General features: G+C 35.9%; 2 protein-coding genes across 10 annotated transcripts in view; both read left to right on the forward strand.

The window, feature by feature from the left end:
- Window positions 1-12271, forward strand: part of LOC138710368 (centrosomal protein of 120 kDa-like) — a 66850-nt gene extending 54579 nt beyond the window's left edge. For 2 of the 4 annotated variants that reach the window (XM_069841237.1, XM_069841239.1), the window contains exons 13-16: window positions 98-258; window positions 352-544; window positions 7399-7608; window positions 11929-12271. In XM_069841237.1, the coding sequence (XP_069697338.1) occupies window positions 98-258; window positions 352-544; window positions 7399-7608; window positions 11929-12123 (759 nt within the window). In that variant the 3' untranslated portion in view covers window positions 12124-12271. The remainder of the gene's footprint in view (window positions 1-97; window positions 259-351; window positions 545-7398; window positions 7609-11928) is intronic. The other 2 variants (XM_069841238.1, XM_069841240.1) reach the window with 2 other exon arrangements.
- Window positions 12272-17102: 4831 nt separating this feature from the next.
- Window positions 17103-21651, forward strand: part of LOC138710373 (zinc finger protein 665-like) — a 42445-nt gene continuing 37896 nt past the window's right edge. For 2 of the 6 annotated variants that reach the window (XM_069841250.1, XM_069841252.1), the window contains exons 1-2: window positions 17103-17170; window positions 20498-20623. In XM_069841250.1, the coding sequence (XP_069697351.1) occupies window positions 20504-20623 (120 nt within the window). In that variant the 5' untranslated portion in view covers window positions 17103-17170; window positions 20498-20503. Of the gene's footprint in view, window positions 17291-20495; window positions 20624-21651 lie in introns of those variants that run through there. The other 4 variants (XM_069841249.1, XM_069841251.1, XM_069841253.1 and 1 more) reach the window with 3 other exon arrangements.

Below are 21651 nucleotides of genomic sequence, written 5' to 3' on the forward strand. Positions count from 1 at the left end.
GTTGTGTAATCAAGATGTAAAATGTTCTTTTAAATTATGATTTGTAAGAACACATATTGTACCTCAGACATTCTGAATGTTTTTTTATTTTTTCCAGAAATTGCTGGAAGAGAAACTGGAAGTAACATGTAAATCAAAATCATTTTTTAAAGAACAGTGGGCTAGAGCAGTTCGGGAAATTCTTCGTCTCAAATGTGAACATCGAAAAGAAATTCAGATACAAATCAAACACAACAAAGAAGAACTGAGGAACTTGGGGTATGTTTCAATTTATGTTGTGCAGTTAAACAAAATAACACTGTTGTAAATTTATGTACTGAAGTAAAACATGTAATCAGTTCATAAAATTAGGTCTGAATCTAGGTTACAACACTTGCTGGGGGAAGGCGAGAAGGAACTGGAAGAAGACAAAGCAGCCATACAGGTGCTGCATGCGAATATAAACGCGATGAAGACGTTCAACAGCCTGGCTGAGCCTCCACAGTTCGTTGGATCACACTTCGTTCCCAGTAGTACATCTCTGCATTTGTTACATACAGAAAAGGTGCATGCCATGAATTCATATAACCGATAAGTTTGTTAGTCATATTTATGATATGAAGCCATGCTTTATGACGAGTTCGTATTCAGTTTAACGCTTTCAAGTTGAAATTAAGACGTGTTTGGTGCTTAAAATTATATTGCATGTGGAAGCATCATCACTAGAGACTGGCACAAAATGAAGATAATTTTACCAAAATATGAAATTCATTTTGGCAAAATATAAAATAAAATATCTTCGTTTCTAAACTATTTGGAGCAACTTTATCACCACATTATTTACAAAATAACCCTTTAGAGAGTCATAGTTTTGTCTACAAGTAACCTCCTGAGTCCTAAGATATTTATTGTTTAATTTTTAAGTTCAATATAATTCTGCATTTTAAAAAAAGTGACTGAAATGAGGAAAAATGCTGAAAAATTCTGCAGTATATTATACTATACTTCAGGTCTCTGCACATACATCTTATATCATAATCTTATAAGAAGTACAGAATAATATACTATAATCTCAGGACTCGGGAGTAAGTATCAAGTAAAATAATACAAATCTGCATAGTTAAATAGTTTTTCAGCATCATTAAATCCTTACCTAAATACAAGAACTATGTAACTCAATTTTTTACATTGAAGGGACCAAAAAAAAAAAAAAAAGCTGGACTCAACAGAGTTGCAGTAAAATGCAAGTAGAGTAACTTTTCTATATTTTCTGGCAAAAGAATACACCTTCCAGTTAATTTGTTTTTTTATGATGAAAAACATATAAAGTTGCAAAAAAGAGAGTACTTAATAGAGGTCAAAATTGAAGATTCAAACTCAAACTAATTTACACCTTTATAAGTAGACATGGAAACACTGAAAAGACTTCCATTGGATTCGAAAGAATGAGCAAAGGTATAGTCCCATCGCTCTAATTTTCGGCAGCCAATCACGTTGCAGGTCAGCTACATTTAAACGTGTGCGTCTTGTGATTCGCTGATGAAGACGTTATGCTTTTCCTAAGGCTGGATAAATACTTAATATAATCGCCCGCCATTTTGGCTCTTTTGTTGGCGTTCACAGAAAGCACACGAAGACGTTATTTGCCGCTCGATTATTTGCTGAATTACAGTGCGTTTGATTTATTATCATAGTAGCTATGACATGATAATGTTTAACGGTGTGGCAAATAGATTCCTCGTCTGGTAGCTCGGCAATGAAAGAACAAAAATGTCGACCAATACTACCTACCTACACTTTGTAGAGCCTTCACTTCCTAAGATGTAAGCAAAGAGGAGGAGTCACGCCAGGAATAACAGTGTCGCGACTATAGAATAGGAACCAATTATTTTGTTTTGGCTTCTCGAATTCATTTACACTATGAATTCAATGACTCTAAAAGGAAATTTGGAGATTTGACAGTCACGGAATGTTGCTTGGATGGGTGGCTTTGGTTTTTCATGGTTTCCTGGAAAACCTATCTCTATTGCCTTCTTATAATATCTGGAAATCCAAGTTGAGTGGTACTTACAGAAATAATAAAATTTCACTGAAACATTATGAAATATGAAAATTGTATGGTGTTAATTGCATTCTAGATATCATGAATCGTAAAAATCCTTGTTCCCATATAACTAGTAGGAATGGTTTAGAATATGACATTTCATATTGTGCTTATCACTACTCGTCACTGTTATTAATGCTCTAGTATCAGTGAAGGATAAAATGTTTATTGTACATATTTTCTGACAACTTTAGACGGAAAATATTTTAAAACAATATTTAACGTTTTTCGAGGGATAATTATTTTTTTTACCTTAAATGAGGGTTTACATTAGTTTAAATTGAGATATCATCGTATAACATATCTCAAATTTTAAATAATCTGAAAGTGTTGTTTAAAATGTCCCTTTCCAATTGGTTTACCCTGGTTACAACAGATTCATCCACTTTAAATTATGTTACATATTTTTTGACAATGTCCACTTTAAGTTATGTTACACAGTTTCTGACAATGTCAGTACTCTCAACTTACTTACAAATGGCTTTTAAGGAACCCGGAGGTTCATTGCTGCCCTCACATAAGCCCGCCATAGGTCCCTATCCTGAGCAAGATTAATCCAGTCTCTACCATCATATCCAACCTTACTCAAATCCATTTAATTATATTATCCTCCCTTCTACGTCTCAGCCTCCCCAAAGGCCTTTTTCCCTCTGGCCCCCCAACTAGCACTCTATATGCATTTCTGGATTCGCCCATAAGTGCTACATGCTCTGCCCATCTTAAACATCTGGATTTAATATTCCCAATTCTGCAGTGCTTGGGAAAAGTGACATAAGTCAGTTTCCACAAACCTTTTTTGATAATTTATTGACAACTTACACTGGTTTATGTCGATTTGATTTTTTTCGGTATGAATTATTGTAATGGGAGAAATACCTATGTATTTTTTTCCAAGCGAGCAGATGTTCCGTAAGTTGTCAATAAATTATCAAAAAAGGTTTGTGGAAACTGACTTATATCACCTCTCCCGTGGCTGGTCATGATAATATCTTTGAAAAATATTGGAGTGCAAGAGGTCAAATGACTTTATTGTCAAACGCCTGGCACTAGAAAACAACAACAACAACATGTCACCTCTCCCGAGCACTGCAGAATTATGTCAGATGAAGAATACAATGCATGCAGTTCTATGTTGTGTAACTTTCTCCATTCTCCTGTAACTTCATCCCTCTTAAGGCTCATTCACAATGAAGATTAAACATAACATAAGCGTTAACTTAAGAATGTAAACTTTATGGTAAAATCAAGAAGTCATACCATCATTCATGATGGGAACATAAACATAACAGCAAATATACTTGGTAACCATGGAAACATAACAACGACGCCAATTCCTCATATTCTGTCGTATACTTCAGTGCTCCACGATTGTGTTCTGTTTGCAAATCACGTAAGCGTAAGCATGAAAGTTTGGACTTTGCAAACTTTCATGTTAACGTCTTACGGTAAAGTTTATGTCAATGCTTATGTGAATCATTGTGAATGATCCCATTTGGTAGCCTGGGCGCAAACTTCTGTGTTTATGTTACGGTTATGTTTAATTTTCATTGTGAATGTAGCTCCAAATATTTTCGTAAGCACCTTATTCTCGAACACCCTTAACCTCTGTTCCTCTCTCAAAATAAGAGTCCAAGTTTCACAACCATACAGAACAAGTCAGTACTTTAACAGCTTCATCGAATGTTAGAATAGGTTTTATTTCTGCATCCTCTTCATTGTCATCATCATCGTCACCATAACCATCACCACCATCATCGTCATTGTCATCATCATCATCATCACACCACCACCACCATCACCACTGCTGCTACTGCCACCACCAATCTGCTTCAGTTATCATAGATTTCCTTAATATTACGGATACCTGCTGTGATTATATTACCATCGCAAGCCACAAATTCATCAACTGTAGTGACTACATCACTGGATATTTGTACTCAGTTTTGGAAGTTCACTTCTTTATAGTCTTCCTCTTTATTTATTTTTTTACTAAAACCAGCTTTATGAAACACACAAAGACAGACTTGAAACATAAACTGTTGCCAACGCCAAGTGCATAACAGAAAGTCAGAAAGAGCCAAGCGGCCTTCAGATTCAAACCACATGAAAAATAGTCTGCTTCAGTTCTGCTTGGGTATGTCCACACTGGAACTTTTGGGTACTGAATGATGGAAAGCTTCAACAATTTCTTACGTTTCGAAACATTGAAATGAAGAATAAAAATTCGAGAATTCGTAATTTTTTTACACTGAATATGGGTCTCATTCTAAAGTGAATTACATTAAATCGAATATGAAGAAAATACATTTTTCTTATGGAATCATTTTCAGGACCTGAAATTTCTTATATTAAATGCGGGTTTACATTAATGCGAGATCACACGAAATCGGGATTTCACTGTACCTGAATCTCTACAAAAGTCAACTGTAAGAGCATGTTTGTTTGGGAATGTTTACAGCTAGGATGTGTATTTTCCAGGCTAGAGGGTCGTGGTCTGTTGGTGTTACAACCAAACGTTTCGTCCACTACTCCGATGGACATCTTCAGTGGCGTGGACACGTGTGCGGAGAGATCTGCTGTGTGTATCCGGAACTGGCATTGAGACTGGTGGTACGTCGATATTTAAGGGGTGGGACTGTTGTTGCTTGTCGTTGTCGCCGCGGTCCGCACCAGTGGCTTCAGTGTTCTGATTGTCATAGTGTCTAATTGTCGGAGAAAGGATTTGATGTGTGTGCTTCTGAGGGACAGATACCAAGCTTTTTTGACCTTGAGTCCTTCCCCCTTACGGTTAAAGTTGTTTTTGTGTTTATGAATTCCAATAGCTTCCCGATGTAACCTGGCATAGAAGTGTGGCATATTGCTTAGGATGTCGGTGTCCTGGAACCTGATGTTGTGATCCCGATCATTAAAAGCATGCTCGGCTGTGGCTAACTTGTCCACATGACCTAGACGGCAGTTCCTTCTATGCTCGGTGATTCGGGTCTTGAAGCTACGCTGTGTTGTACCTATGTACACTGACCCACAGGAACATGGGATTCTGTATACTTCAGCTGAGCTTGTCGTTGTCGCTGCGGTCCGCAGCAGTGGCTTCGGTGTTCTGATTGTTTGTCATAGTGTCTAATTGTTGGAGAAAGGGTTTGATGTGTGTGCTTCTGAGGGGCCAGATACCAAGCTTTGTTGACCTTGAGTCCTTAATGCCAGTTCCTGATACACACAGCAGATCTCTCCGCACACGTGTACCACATCACTGAAGATATCCACCGGAGTAATGGACGAAACGTTTGGTTGTAACACCGACAGACCATGGTCCTTTAGCCCGGAAAATACCCATCCTCTCAACGCCGGCCATGAAAGCCTACATTCTAAGATTAATGTTTACTGCTGTTTGGCAATATGGCTGTTTGAGTTAGCCATGGGGATGCTCAATAAAAAATCACAATGCCAAATAAAACTATTGAAAGTTTAGAATGGAAAATCATGCATAGTGAGAACATGCACTTATATTGCTTATTATTGAATTCATACTCTACTTATATCCATCAAGTGAACCCATAAACACTTTCTCCCAAAGGTGTAAGTAGAAGCATTGACAGCATTGCTATTAATCTTACACAGGACACAGCATAGACGAGTATTTTGGACCAGTCGTCAGGTTTGAGATCAGCACTAGACAGTCAGAAGAAGTAGATGAAGAAAAGCAGGCGATTTACAATTCAACTATTGCCTACTTCAAAGACAAATACAAAATCTCCTCGATTAAAGTAATAAGACTTCTTATAGGAGGAAAGGTGGCAACATCAAAATTTGTAGTGGATATCTTTAGAACACTTGTGATCCCTAAACATCCAGTCTTGACACTGAATTATTTACAGTGAAAGGGTGTGAGTTATAGTGAACGTGCTAAAATAGCTTGCAATAAGGTCTAGGCTAGCGATTTTGAAGTTAATATAGTAAGTACGATTCTATGGAATAATAGTGTAATTGATGTTTTGTTTTGTTATTTAAAGTATTGTATCAGTGAAGAAGTGTGTTTGTATCAATGAAGTTTTATAGTTTATAGTGGTAAAGTGAAATGTTTTTGAAGTATTAGTGAAATCAGGTTAGTGTCAGTGAAATCAGGATAGTGTCAGTGAAATGTGTCGTAGTTCCAGTGCAGTGAGTGAATTGAGAGCGAAATGAGTGTAGTGTATATTATGTATATGTATAGTTATTGTCACCAAAATCATGTACAATTATATCATATATACTCGTGAGTTTAAGTTCGAACTTAGGGTTAAGATACAAATCAGATTTACTTTAAATATTATTTTAAGTGGTCCTGCGCCTTGGCATCATGGTCTAAGGCATCCTGCCTCGGACTTGCGTTACGGAATGCGCGCTGGTTCGGGTCCTCATGGGAGAAGAAATTGTCTCATGAAATTTCGGCCAGTGTATGGGACCGGTGCCCACCCAGCATCGTGATGCACTTGGGGAGCTACGATAGGTAGTGAAATCCGGTTATGCAAACCAGCTATAACGGCTGGGGGGCTCATCGTGGTAACCACATGATACCTCCATTCTGGTTGGGATGATCGTCCACCTCTGCTTCGGCATGTGGCCGTGAGGCCAGCAGCTGGCTGGTCGGTCTTGGCCCTTCGTGGGCTGTAGCGCCACGGATTATTATTATTATTATTATTATTATTATTTTAAGTGACTGTGCTTCATTTAATTTAGGATTCTTCTTGTTAATATTATTATTCTATTGTTGTTTAGTCAACTATCTGAAGACAGGTGTGAACCTCACAAGTGATATCGAAAAGGCACTTATGAGGCAACTAGGCCAGGAGATAATGGGGTAGGGTTGCCAATTATTTTGTTACTATTTTATTATTATTATTATTATTATTATTATTATTATTATTATTAATTGTATTTATTATTGTCAGTTTATTATTTATTGTCATTATTGAGTGTAATTAGTTACCACTGCCATCAGGTTTTTACCCATTTGCAGTGTGAATACATACATATGAGAACAGTACATTTTTAAAATCTATTATAATTCTTACCGTAGTTTCTTTCAAATGTAAGGAAAGGTGGAAGACATATGTCATGGGCTTATGGCATGTAAAAAGCCTTGTGCCTGAAGAAAAGGGCTCCAGGTGAAACATGAGCCATTTCTCGTTTGTCAACATTTTTGTCAAGGAAACTGTATGGTTGCATCACTTCTACTCTATAATACCTGTACGTGGTAACAAGTGCCGTGCCTGCTGATAGCACTAATACTACACGCTCGATCACAAATCAATGGCTCTCTCTTTCAACGGCATTTTCAGCTTGAGAAACACCCAAAAGTCAAAAGGAGCCAAGTCATGAGAGTAAGGAGCCTGACAAACCTGAGGAATATTGTGTTTGACCAAGAAAGCCTGAATCAGATGCAAATAATGGACGGGTGCGTTATCGTGATGCAGCTGCCAAGTTTACGCTGCCCACAGGTCCAGTTCTTTGTGCCGCACAGCATCACAACAGCGACAAAGGACCTCCAGGTAGTACTTTTTGGTAATGTTTTGGCCTTGTGGTGCGTGCTCGTGATGCACCACCCTATCTGGGTCACAACGACTTATAACCAGTGATCATGGTGTTCGGGAAGTCAGGGTCTCCATCTGTGCATTCCAGCATTTTCTGCGAGACTTCCAGACGGAGTTGCTTCTGCTGTGTCATTAGCAGCTTCAGTATGAATTTCACGGACACAATTCACATGGCTGAATCCTCTCTCAAAATTGAATGTACCAACGCCAGTGCTTATTCCCACCTCGTCTATCCGCAAGTTCCACAGTGAAATCCTACATGACCAAAGTCCTCAATTAGTCAATCACTTGTCATTTTGGCTTGTTGATGTATATGCTTCACTCTCCACCTACATGCGGCCATGTTGGAAGCAGTTATACCACTCTAATTATGTAATGTCCATGGCATCATCTCCAAAAGCCTGCTGAATCTTCCAAATGGTTTCCATTGGTGTATAACCAAGCTTTTCACAAAATTTTATGCAATACCACTGCTCAAGTCATTCTGTAATTTTGCGGCAAATGAAAATCTGACAGGCGTTTACTATATGCACTCATTCATAGGCTGACTGCCAGTGTCTGACATTGAGATGTTTTTGTAGTGTGTTTTCTGTTCTGTATGCTATGTTGTATTTCTGTTTTCTGAATGAGGATCTTGTGTGTGTTTTTGTTTTCGTATGTTAGTGTGATGTATTTCTTGTGTTTTTGTGTTTGTGTTGTGTTATATGTGTTTTTGTGTTTGTTGGGGTTTTGTTTTGTCTGAACACACAAACAACACAAACAAATAAATACAACCACACAGGCATATACAAACTCACATGCAATAGTTGCGACAGTTTCTACATTGGACAGACAGGCAGGTCATTCCAAACTCGATACAAAGAACACATTAAAGCAATAACCAGAGGACACAATACATCTACATATGCCGAACACATAACTAATGCTAACCACACATACAATAACATAAATACAGACATGGAAATTCTACACATACAACACAAAAACCAAAAACTCAACACACTAGAACAATATGAAATATACAGACACACTAAAATACACCCTAATCAAATTCTCAACACACAGATCAATTTCAGAACACACACACTATTTGACACAACTCTTCATCACACGAACGCACCCACACAACAGACAGCGAAGTTGAGATAGCGCCGAGATCTAGTAGGCTCTGAGGATGGTGTCATGTAGCACCGAAACAGCTGTAAGCCGTACATGCTTACATAATTAACACGAGTAAGATCGCCATTTAATCAGTTATTTATATTCAAGTGTTAAAAGTAGTGTACGAAAGATTGAACATGGATACAATTTTATTTTGTGAATAAAAAAAGCATCATTTTTGGATAGATGAGTCTTCATTCTTTCATTTATACATAACACTAGTTGAAAGTACCCGGCGTTGTGCGGGTTTTCCTTTCTGCTTCTATTGAAGTGGTTATTAAATTTTCGGAAATCTCGAAAACCCAACTATAGACAACCATAACAAATTGTCTTTACTAAGCTTTCCTCGTCCATAAAGATGAATCTTTACTTAACTTCACTTACATGAATTAATGAACTCCTTAGCCAAATGCCTGCCAGGGTTAACTAAATTTAAAACAGTTGTAGATCAGGCACCGAGAAGGAAACATTTTATCATGTGCTTCACATTTAATTTTTTTTTTAATTTGTATATTTATTTGTTTTGTTTATTTACGTATTCTGGTGTAGATAAGGCTATTAGGCCTTCTCTTCCATACCTCCAGAAATACAAATAAAATAATATAAAAATCAAACTACAGTATAAACAAAGTAAAACCCAACGAAAATATATACAGGCTACAGTCTCACAACCTTTAAATGAGTTAACATTGTCTTGAAGTTCAGCAAAACAAAAACATACCCTTCGATCTCTATATGCCCCCTTAGTGTTGAATCAATGTTCTATGGATCTTACATTTTATTTCTGCTGGTCAGTTACTGCTAAATTTCAAGTGCCTTATCTTAGTCGTGGCTGTCAGCATATTAAATAATTTTTCTGGCATCTCCTTTCCTCCCCACCACAAATGTGACGTACCGAGGCAGAGATAAAATAATTATAAGATCTGTACATTGATCTGAAGCTGTGCTGACATACATTTCACGTAATTTTATGTTTACGTGTGCTTTCGCTTGAACTTCAGAGAGCTGACGGTAATTAGGGAATTCCCTTGTTCCCAGTCTGAATCTGTTGGGGTGTCATCGTGAGCCGAAATTTATCTGTCTATCGGTCGTACCAAAGAATCAATATATACATATATAATTCAGTTTGTATTGGAAGTTTTTTTACCCCTTGACAGCTGTACGTCCGCTTATATCATACCCGGGCTTTTTAAATATGACTCGAGATATTACATCTAACAAATTCAGAACATATTAAATATATTACTTTTTATTAAATATATTACTTTTTATTTTATATATAGAATGCAGATAGAGTATAATTTTGCAAGAAGTCAACATAAATAATAATATTCTGAAAGACATATGAAGGGTACACGGGAAAAACTCGAAATTGAGTTAATAATGCTATCTTATAGTGGAAAAGAAGTACTATCATGTGGTCTAGCTAGTAATAAGAAATCAACGTTCTTGACGTTCCACTACGTCAATTTCTATTAAATACTCACATAACAAAGTATTAAGTGCTTAAAATTTAAAATTTGTTTTTCTCGAAACTTTCTAAACTGGACCTTGATCGTTATTCCCGTGTACCCTTCATATGTTATAGAAATGAAGTGATTGTTCTTTCCACAACGCTTAACATTCTACACTGGCAACATGATTACACAGATAGAATTTCACAATAATACATTATTGGACACGGACAATAATATTTTGAACGATACATATTTTAGAATTAATATAGTGTTATTTTCAGTGGGCTTACGTATATTCACATACTACATTAGGAACATGACAAAAGTATCATTGATATGTATACAATTCGTTTTTCCTTCTTTTGTATAAATGTGTATATATGTTTAGGTGTTCTCACTCGAAAGCAAGTTACGCAATTTATTTACAATGTGAAAAACACGGAGTTTTTAAGTAAATGCCTGCAACTTTGAGCGACTATCTTTGAGCTTTATTTTACTACGGTCATTACGAATGCTAGTCACACTGAAATGTCAGTTGCTTAAAATCGAATGGCATGTTACTGGCTACCATAGGAATATGTGGGATAAAATCATCTTTTCTTTTCGTTTTGCCAGTTAATACTATCACTTCTGTTACGTTTGGCATGAGTTTTTTCACACCAATTCCTGTTCCATTGCATACTTTTTGTGGATCAATATTTCGCAATAGTACTATTGGTAATTCAATATTAAGTGTTGACAATCCTTGCGATTTCAAAGAATTCAAGAATTCAGTTTGCTAAAACAGTCTGCTCACTATCTACAACTATCTCTAGAAACACATAATACGGTTCTGGACTGCATAAAGATACTTATTGCATGAATTGTCTAGATTTTGGCCTTCATTATGTATCTACAATGTTATTTTGTATCGTTTTGCTTTTTCCATGGCCTGATGAAAGTCGATGTTGAATACAACAGACAATAATAAAGAACAATTGACTGTAGAAGATTGCATTTAATATTATACATTAATATTTGACCGTATATATTTTATGTTTTTATCTTTTTAATTAATTTAACGTCTATTTGTCCGATTTTAATGTAGCCTATGTTCTTCTCCTGGTTATGAAGGTTAAATGTGCAAACTTTGGCACATATCGGTCAAAGCGTATAGATTTGTATAGAGAACATACACACATACATACATACATACATACATACATACATACATACATACATACATACATACCCACATTCAATTTTATATATTAAGATGTTCCTATAAATACGCCATGGATTTAATTTATTAGCATCCAAAGACGGAGTTGCGTCAGCATTACGCGAAAATTGTCCGTTTCATACTAGTGACCCTCTAATAATAACTTATTCAACGTTAAAACCTACATTTAAGGAAAAATTAGTAGGGGAGTTTACTGTGTTAACCTACTAAATAAAGTTAAATTTAACATACTGACAAGTCATCAGTAAAGTTCTAGAGATTGTCAATGCGTACATAGATTCAAAGATGGTTTTCTTTGGACTCTGTCTATTTCTTTGAAAATATTTGAAAAGCACATGGTTTTTGAAGATTCGAGCTACCTTCGAAACACTGCGTCTTAGTTATATTTGCTTTCAAAAGTTTGTTACTTCATTATAGTACTTACATTGTGTGTTGCAGCCCATTTCCAGCACAAATTTAAATGTGGCCTCAAGTTCAACACAGATGGACAAGAATGAAGTCAGACTCAGAGCCCTGATGGAGGAGCGAGATACTCTCATGAACACGGGCAACTACTCTCTTGATGATCCCGTTATTGTCAAGCTGAACCAAGAAATAAGATTACTTCTTAAGCGTTCAAATGGAATAACCTGACAACAGACACTGTAACTTTATAAGAGAATTTATTTTGTGTGATTTTCTATGATTTACTAATGACAAAGTATTTTTATATGTACACTTTCTTTGTACTGTATTATGTTATACGTTTTTCCTAATAAAATACCAGAGTGTATGATACAAAAGAGAATCTTTCATGTCTTGTATATTATGTGTAACTTCCTCCATTCTCCTCTAATTTCATCCCTCTTAGCCCAAATATTTTCCTAAGAACCTTATTCTCAAACACCCTTAATCTCTGTTCCTCTCTCAAAGTGAGAGTCCAAGTTTTACAACCATGCAGAACAACCGGTAATATAACTGTTTTATTGATTCTAACTTTCCCATTTTTTTGACAGCAGACTAGATGACAAAAGCTTCTCAACCGAATAATAAGAGGCATTTTCCATATTTATTCTGCGTGTAATTTCCTCCTGAGTATCATTTATATTTGTTACTGTTGCTCCAAAATATTTGAATTTTTGTCCACACCTGTGGAGTAACGATTGGCGCATCTAGTCGCGAAACCAGGTGGCCCGGGTTCGATTCCTGGTCTTGGCAAGTTACCTGGTTGAGGTTTTTTCCAGGGTTTTCCCATAACCCAATATGAGCAAATGCTGGGTAACTTTCGGTGTTGGACCCTGGACTCATTTCACCGGCATTATCACCTTCATCTCATTCAGACGCTAAATAATCTATAAGATGTTGATAAACCGTCATAAGATAACCTACTAAAATAAAATAAAAATATTTGAATTTTTCCAACTCTTCGAAGGATAAATCTCCAAATTTTATATTTCTATTTCGTACAATATTCTGCCCAAAAGATATAATCATCATTCCCTGTCACTCGGAAATTCGTGAAATGATATTGTTCCTCCACTCTTTTCTTCTATTCGAAGTACACAATGGTACACAACAATACGTCATTTTGAATCATATCACAATAAACTCACATACCAGTAGAAAGAAGCACAATATTACCAAGTATAATCGTACAAGAAGCCATACACACATTCCTCAGTGAACCTTGGCAGTCAGTGCCATCTGGCGGAAATTTTGTATATTCTCGATTACAGCTTTAACACAGGGATCAAAATGAATTGTCAAGGCCGGTAAAGGAGAAGCGAAGCGAGCATCAAGTCGGTCGTGGGCCATATAGCGCAGCCGCAGAGTCGGTGACCAGCAGTGTTTGCTTTTAGTCAATTCTTATTTAGAAAGAACAGCTTAAAATAGGAAAGAAAGAGATTTTTATGTTCATCCATTTAATAAGAGATGTGAAACTCTGAGAATTTCATCGTTTGTATGGAGGATTAGGGACATGTACAGATAGATATTTGAACTACATTACAACTTTCGACTATTTTCTAAATAAAAATAAAGAGCGACTACAGAAGCAAGCCATCAAATTTTGGAGATCTATGACTATTGCACAATGACTAATCATTATATTAAGATAAAATTATTTTAAGTTAAAGACACGGGATCATGCATTCTTCGAGCAATGATGCAGGTAGGCTATACTGCATAAAATTAAATTAAATAAGAATAGTCCTACGAATTCTTAAATTTTTGTGTTGATGGAATTAAGTCTCATTCATTACAAATAATTGCATGGGCTGCATCTTACATGGCAAAAAACACATGTTTATACTTACGAAAATTTAACGTTAGAAATGAACAGTTTTCAATATTTTTCATTTTTTTCATTTTGGTTTATTGCATTTAAAACTTATTACAATTGTGTGCTGTGCAATTTTAATTTTTCCACTGCACTTATAATTATTACTTTTCATATGTGGCAAAAGAGACATTAAAATTGTGCTCTGGACCACTGAAATGCTCTCTTGCCGTTACTTTATTAACAGGATATCGAACTACTCTAGTTGCAGTATCTTCCCTTCATCATTTCGTCTGATTTGTGTTTTCGAGGCCTTGGCTTTGTTGTTGAGGCATTCGAAGACATTCGTCTGAAGTGATACGTTATCATCGCTGACAATTGTCTTTACCCTCCCCCAAATCAGGATTGTTTGGAGTCGATGGGATTTCCTGGAAAGAAAGATTTCCTACAGTCCTACCAGAAAGGACAACGTCCTTCATAAACATCGTCAGGTCGAAAAACGTCCATAACAACATAGCGATTCAAGAGCTTCGGAACCACTTCGTATCTTTGGGAGCTTCTGAAGTTACTTCTCAAATTTAGCTTTTAAATTCTACCACTTATTTTTGCCACTTCTTCTGAAATAGAATGCAATAATGAATATTTAATTTTGAATCTTGCATACACTACTTTTAACACTTGAATATAAGTAATTGGTGAACTAGCGGACTTACTCGTGTTAATTATGTAAGTCTGTGCGGCTTACGCCGAGATCTAGGAGGCTCTGAGGATGGTGTGATGAAGCACCGAAACAGCTGTAAGCCACACAGACTTACATAATTAACACGAGTAAGTCCGCTAGTTAATTACTTAATGAATATTTAATGAATTAGTGACTAAAATATTAATATATTTTAATATTAAGTCTTCTGCTACGTTAAAATGAAGAAGAATTTAAGGTAAATTTCTAACATTACTCTTGCTTGTAGGTGTTTATAACCACAGGGAGATCATTGCGATCACTGGAATTTTCCTTCAGGGTAGGAAAATCTACAGAAATTGTAATGGCAAGAGAAACGTTTGAGGTAATCTAGAATGAACCGATTAAAGAATTTGTACCATAACCAAATAAAGAAAAATTAAAAAAGTAGTCAGTGATTACTACGAACGTTGTGGTTCCCTAATTGGTTCGTAGCAAACGACGAAAAGCATGGTCAGATAAAGGGTCCTGATAAATTCGGTTCTAGATATTTTAATTTACGTGCTGGCGCAGACAAAACATTTTAACCATTGATTTGGTGGGAAGAGGAAAACACAGTGATGGAGGCATTTTCACAACTTTACACTTCTCAATTTGTTGGAGACCAACAGGTTCAATGTGCTTGAACTATCGAACTCACATGCAAAGGTGTCACTTGTACTTATTGGAGATGAAGCCTACCCTCTAAAATTTTATCTTATGAGGCAATATCTAGTGAGAGAACTAACGCCTAGAAGGGAAAATTTTAATTAACGTTTACGTATCTAGTGTTCGAAAAATATGTGGAATGTGTTTCCTGAATATTGCGTGCTAAGTGGTGATTCACGAATAGAAATATTGACACAAATGTGAAAAGAGCCAGCAATATTATAATCTTCCATTTGAGAGGAAGATTGCGACAAAGAATGATCTGCATTATCATGAAACGACATTACAAATTGACAGAACTGATGATGTGCAAACTCATTAGAACTCAGATCACAGTGAATTTGCTAGACAGATAAGGGATAATTTCACTGATTATTTCAATCAGTCGCAGATGTTAATATAACATTATAATTTGTACTTAATAGATTGTGCTTTTTCATAACAAAAGTGTCAATATTCTTGTATGAGATTGTAAATAATTACTTTTGACCTAATAGTTTTAATCGTACCGGTATTTCTTTGCATTAACGATGGTTAATCGTAACAACAGAAACATTTAAATCGTATAATTGTACCTTTATTTCGGAGTTGGAATATGTTTATTATAGTACGCCGTATTGAGTGTTTATCCCGACAATATTCTACGAAGTATGGTTAATAATAATAATAATAATAATAATAATAATAATAATAATCACACGGCATATTATAAACATATTATTCGCGTTCAGTTTCATATTCCTCGTCATGGAGAGGTTTTGAACTTCTCCCTGTCATTCCACAGGAACATTCGGGTTTTCACTTCTTAAATGAGAACTTCTTTCTCATTTCTTGACGATTCATAACTTGCATTGTGAGTGGCGCCGCTAAAATCTCAAACAAGAGTGAGCGGCCAGTGGCGTGTAGCGTTGTCCTTGAACCAACTTCCCCTCCAAAATGCCGCTCCGCTCACACTATGGCCAGCTGCATTTGCTAACATGCGTTTGTGATTCATCCACGCCACCACTCAAATCGCTGCGCCGCTTGCCGCTTGCACTGTGGCCGAAGCCCTATCTTCCACCATGGGTATTGCCCTATCTAATGCAGAGGTGGAAAGGGCTTTCAGTCAATTAAATGTTATAAAAACATCTTTACGCAATAGACTAACAACTACCACGGTGACTGTAAGAGCCGAATGTCTCAACAAGTGCTGTCACGATTACGAATTTCCGACAGACGTCTTGCAGAAAATAGGTACAATGGCTGCATACCAAACCACAAATTCCGCATCCACTACATCTGCTTCAGGGGACCCTATATCATAGAAGTATCCTTCTACTATGATCTAGGATTTCACCAACAGTCGGTTGGCGACTTGGTATAGCGCTGGCCTTCTATGCCCAAGATTGTGGGTTCGATCCCGGGCCAGGTCGATGGCATTTAAGTGTGCTTAAATGCGAGCTACCATGTGGGACCCCGGTATAGGAAGGAGACTTCAAGGCAGACCTCGGCGCAGATGGACATACTTCTTCAAAGAACAGGTAGGTCACCAATGGTCCAGAGAAGCAAGAGACAGAAGAAAGTGGAAACTACTCCTGTGCATACACAGGAAGTTGTGAAAGGCAGTGAGAGAATCATTGTTAAAGAAATTCAAGTTCCTAGACTTAAATATCACGTCTAACGTGAACTAGCTCACCACGTTAGGCAGATAGAGCTTTCCCTTATTTAAGGCGGCCTTTGCCCTTCATGGGACACAATAGGCTATCTTTATCTTTATCTTAAATGCGACAGGCTCATGTCAGTAGATTTACTGGCATGTAAAAGAACTCCTGCGGGACAAAATTCTGGCAATCCGGCGACGCTGATATAACCTCTGCAGTTGCGAGCGTCGTTAAATAGAACATAACATTAACATAACATTTCACCAACATTTTAGCGGAAAAAATTTAATGTGTTGGCGACACTGAATACAAGGAGTGAAGTGAAGGAGTATAGTTCAGTGGGTCAGCTTTCTGCCACAATCTTAAGGAAAAAAGTTATGATTTTTATGGCTAAAAGTATGGCAATGAGGGTATTTCTTATTACACAATTACAATGTGTGTTGTGTATGACATTTTTGTGTTCAGTAATAATTGCATGAAACGCCTGTACGTTTAGATAGTGATGTATCTAAATAGGTGAGGATTTGTATATTATTTTTTTGAAGTTTGAACTAATTATAAATTGCTAGGTCTTCAATATAAATTAATGGATGTGATGAACCGATAATTGCCCTGAAATGACTAGGTTTAAGAGATGTTTAGGCTTACTTTAAACATTACCGGTAGGTAATAGGAATATCACGAATGAATATCGTGAAAATTAAAGTATCGAGTAACCGGTATATGTCATTTGGAATTGTATTTCTTTAATTTGATCTTGTCACAGTTCGGCAAAAATGAAAATGTTTAAGTAGAAAATTACGTTAAGGTTCAAGAGGACACTAATAATGTTATGTTACTGATAACCTCTGTACCGGTAACAGCGCATATCGCGCATGGTTGAGGGACTTCCGCCGATTTTGGAGTAGACACCGACCCACTTAGGTTAATTTCAATTAAGAAACACACCAAACGAATTATCTTTGCACCAAAAACGGATGCTCCCTGGACCAAATTAGCGTATTTTATAATTATTTGAATGCAACAGAAATCAGAAGTCTTGCTAAAATCGGCGGAAGTCCCTCAACGCTCGTTTTACCCAGTTTTGCGGTTTTTTTTGTTACGTTCGTTTACAGCGCGACATTACAGAGGTCGTGAACTCTCAACAAAAGTCGTCCAACAGATAGTGAAGTTTTATCCGTATTGACATACACCGTTATAATATGATAATATTATATATATATATATATATATATATATATATATATATATATATATATATATATATATGTGTGTGTGTGTGTGTGTGAGAGAGAGAGAGAGAGAGAGAGATTATCCCCATTGCTCTGTTGAATTTAATAATTTTCTCATTCAAATCTTTTTCTTCTTCATATGAAATTTGGTAACCAAGATAACTAAAATTTTTAACTTGTTCCATGATCTTATTATTGACGCAAATTTGCTACGGACTGGTTCCTTTCCTAAAAAAACCATCACTTTAGATTTGTCAGTTGAAATTTCCAGATTGAAACTTTCTGCTATTTGATATTAATCATAATCATAATCATTTATTACATCCACTGATCATATAGCTACATGATATGGGACATGTCATATTTACAACTAATAATTAATTAGCTACATAATATACATAAAAGTAATAACTATAATTAAATGCAACACAAATTCAAATATAGAAAACTTGGAACTTGATTGAAGAAAACTACAGGTCGGTCGATTTCGGCTATAAGTCCCGTTTGTAGTATGTCTTGAAGTCAGGAGTCAATTTCAACCATCGTGTCTTTCATGAGAAGACATCCTTCTCGAAGTCAGGATCTTGAAAAGAGGAAGTAAAATTTTTTGAAGTAAGGCATTCTTTTTCTATTCAGTTATGACAGTTTTCAATAAATTCGTTCATACTGTAAAAGCAGTTTTTGATTAAAATTTTATAAAGAGCTTTCTTAAATTTCTGATGTGCAGATATTTCTTTAAGATAATTTGGTAGGCTATTGTACATAAGAAGACCAGCATGAATGACACTGTTTTTATATAGAGTTGTGTTAAAACTTTCAATAAAAATATTATCTTTATTTCTTGTATTATACTGGTGTGTAAACCAAACGTTGTAAATTATCTTCTGAAATTTCCATAAACACAATATCATCAGCAAATAATAAGGTATCTATTTGGGACAAACGACTTATCAGTATACTACCATGTGGTTTCAATCTCCATTCCTTAATAATGTGATTCATGTATATTATAAATAATAGAGGAGATAAACTACAACCTTGTCTCACTCCTTGATTTATTCGTTTCCATTCTGAATATTTGTTTTCAATCCTAACCTGTATATAATTATTACTGTAAATAGCTGTTATTGATTTGGAATACCATCATGTGCTAAAATATTCAATAATTTGTTTCTGTCTACTCTGTCGAAGGCTTTCTTTATATCAATAAATGCCAGATGGGTTTCAATATTACATTCTCTGTTTTTCGATTAAAAGCTTCAGTGTAAAATATCCATCTGCACATGATCTGCCTTTTTGGAATCCATTTTGTGCTTCATCCAATGTAGTGTCATAAAATTGGTTCAATTTAATTTTTAGTAATTTGGTAAAAATTTTGTAGCCAGAATTGAGAAGGCTTATTCCTCTAAAGTTATCCCAGTTGCTTATAACACCTTTTTGTGTACCGGAATTACTATTGCTCCCTGCCAACTTTCTGGTGGAGGATTCTCATCATTAAATATTATGTTTAAAAAAAGTAAAAATCTATTAGTAAAAGCATCTCCTGCATACTTGAATAATTCCAAATTGATACCATCTTCCCCAGGAGTCTTATTATTTTTACATTGTGATAGCACTTGAATGTTAAAGAAGTTATATACATTCTGTATAGATATATTGATGGCTATGAAGTGATACTTCGTATCTACAAAAATGGTCATTCAGCTTAATTATACTATTATTTACTAGAATAACTACGTTGTTATTATTATGTTCACAAAATTGGACAGTTAATTAATATTTTGTCCTCGAGTAGAAGATTTTGCAAAGCAGAAACATATAAAAATTTGTCTATTTTGAGAGAAATTAGTTTTTAAAACAATTTTCTGTTTCACCTGCAAATTCACATATTCAAGGTGTATCCTATTAGCCATTGATATATTATATACATATTTTGTTTCTTGATATGATCAATAAAGAGGAAAATTATGGCTCACCACGACACTCCGTGGCAACAAGGGAATTGCCTATGCATAGTTAGCTGTCTTTGAAGGCCAACATGAACATGAAATTACATGAAATGGATATCAGGATAGCCTTGGATCTTTGTGAATCATTCAGTCAGTGCTAGGTGGACATACAGAGCTGAGGAATGTGTTGTTCAGTTTTGTTCCTAGTGCTTAAATATTCTGGAATATTCCTTATAACGATTTTATTTATGCTTTTATCAAAAACTTTGGAAATGCCAATGTTGAGGAGAAATGAATAAGTGCAATTGCAGGGCATTAATATGTGAGTAAAGTATGTTGAATATCTAATATAGTTGAGTAACAAAAAAGAAAACCCAGGCTGCTATCCACTGAACTGGGAAAGCAAGACATGTTTTGCAGTAGTAAGTTAGTAGTTGTTTTGTGATTATGTTTAGATGTTGAGCTTGATTAAAGAACTCTGTGTGCTCTGCTCATCGTGTACTGCATAACAAAAGAATATCATCGTAAGTTTCGTTTTGCAGCACGGTATGGACACAGTAAAAGAGGAACCTGATTCAGATGGATCACTCTCCTCGACTGAAGAAGATGGGAAAGCAGAGGATCATGCAGCACCGCTTACATTTGTTGCAGTCAAGAGTGAAATATTGGTGAGTTTTAGACAGAAATGTCTTGAAATAATGTCAGGGTTCTGCACTTCTATACATTCTGCCAGAATTTTCTGTCCAAATGATTTTCCATATTGAATCTTTCGTACACTACTTTTAACACTGAATATAAATAATTGATTAAATGGCGATCTTACTCGTGTTAATTGTGTAAGCATGTGCGGCTTACAGCTGTTTCGGTGCTTCTTCACACCATCCTCAGAGCCTACTAGATCTCGGCGTCATCTCGAACTTCGCTGCCTGTTGTGTGGGTGCATTAGATTGTTGAAATGTGGTGTCAAATAATGTGTGTGTTCTGAAATTGATCTGTGTGTTGAGAATTTGATCAGGGTGTGTTTTATTATGTCTGTATATTTCATATTGTTCTAGTGTGTTGAGTTTTTGGTGTTTGGGTTGTATGTGTAGGATTTCCATGTCTGTATTTATGTTATTGTGTGTGTGGTTAGCATTAGTTATATGTTCGGCATATGTAGATGTGTGTCCTCTGGTTATTGCTTTAATAACAGAAATACAACATAGCATACAGAACAGAAAACACACTACAAAGACATCTCAACACACAGACAACACAAACAAATAAATACAACCACACAGGCGTATAAAAACTGACATGCAATAGTTGCGACAGTTTCTACATTGGACAGACAGGCAGATAATTCCAAACTCGATACAAAAAACACATTAAAGTAATAACCAGAGGACACAATACATCTACATATGCCGAACACATAACTAATGCTAACCACACATACAATAACATAAATACAGACATGGAAATCCTATACATACAAACCAAAAACCAAAACCTCAACACACTAGAACAATATGAAATATACAGACACAATAAAACACACCCTGATCAAATTCTCAACACACAGATCAATTTCAGAACACACACACTATTTGACACCAGGTTTCAACACTTTTCAACAATCGAATGCACCCACACAACAGGCAGCGAAGTTCGAGATGACGCCAAGATCTAGTAGGCTCTGAGGATGGTGTGATGA

The sequence above is a fragment of the Periplaneta americana genome, chromosome 12, assembly GCF_040183065.1.
Source record: "Periplaneta americana isolate PAMFEO1 chromosome 12, P.americana_PAMFEO1_priV1, whole genome shotgun sequence".
Classification (NCBI taxonomy): Eukaryota; Metazoa; Arthropoda; class Insecta; order Blattodea; family Blattidae; genus Periplaneta; species Periplaneta americana.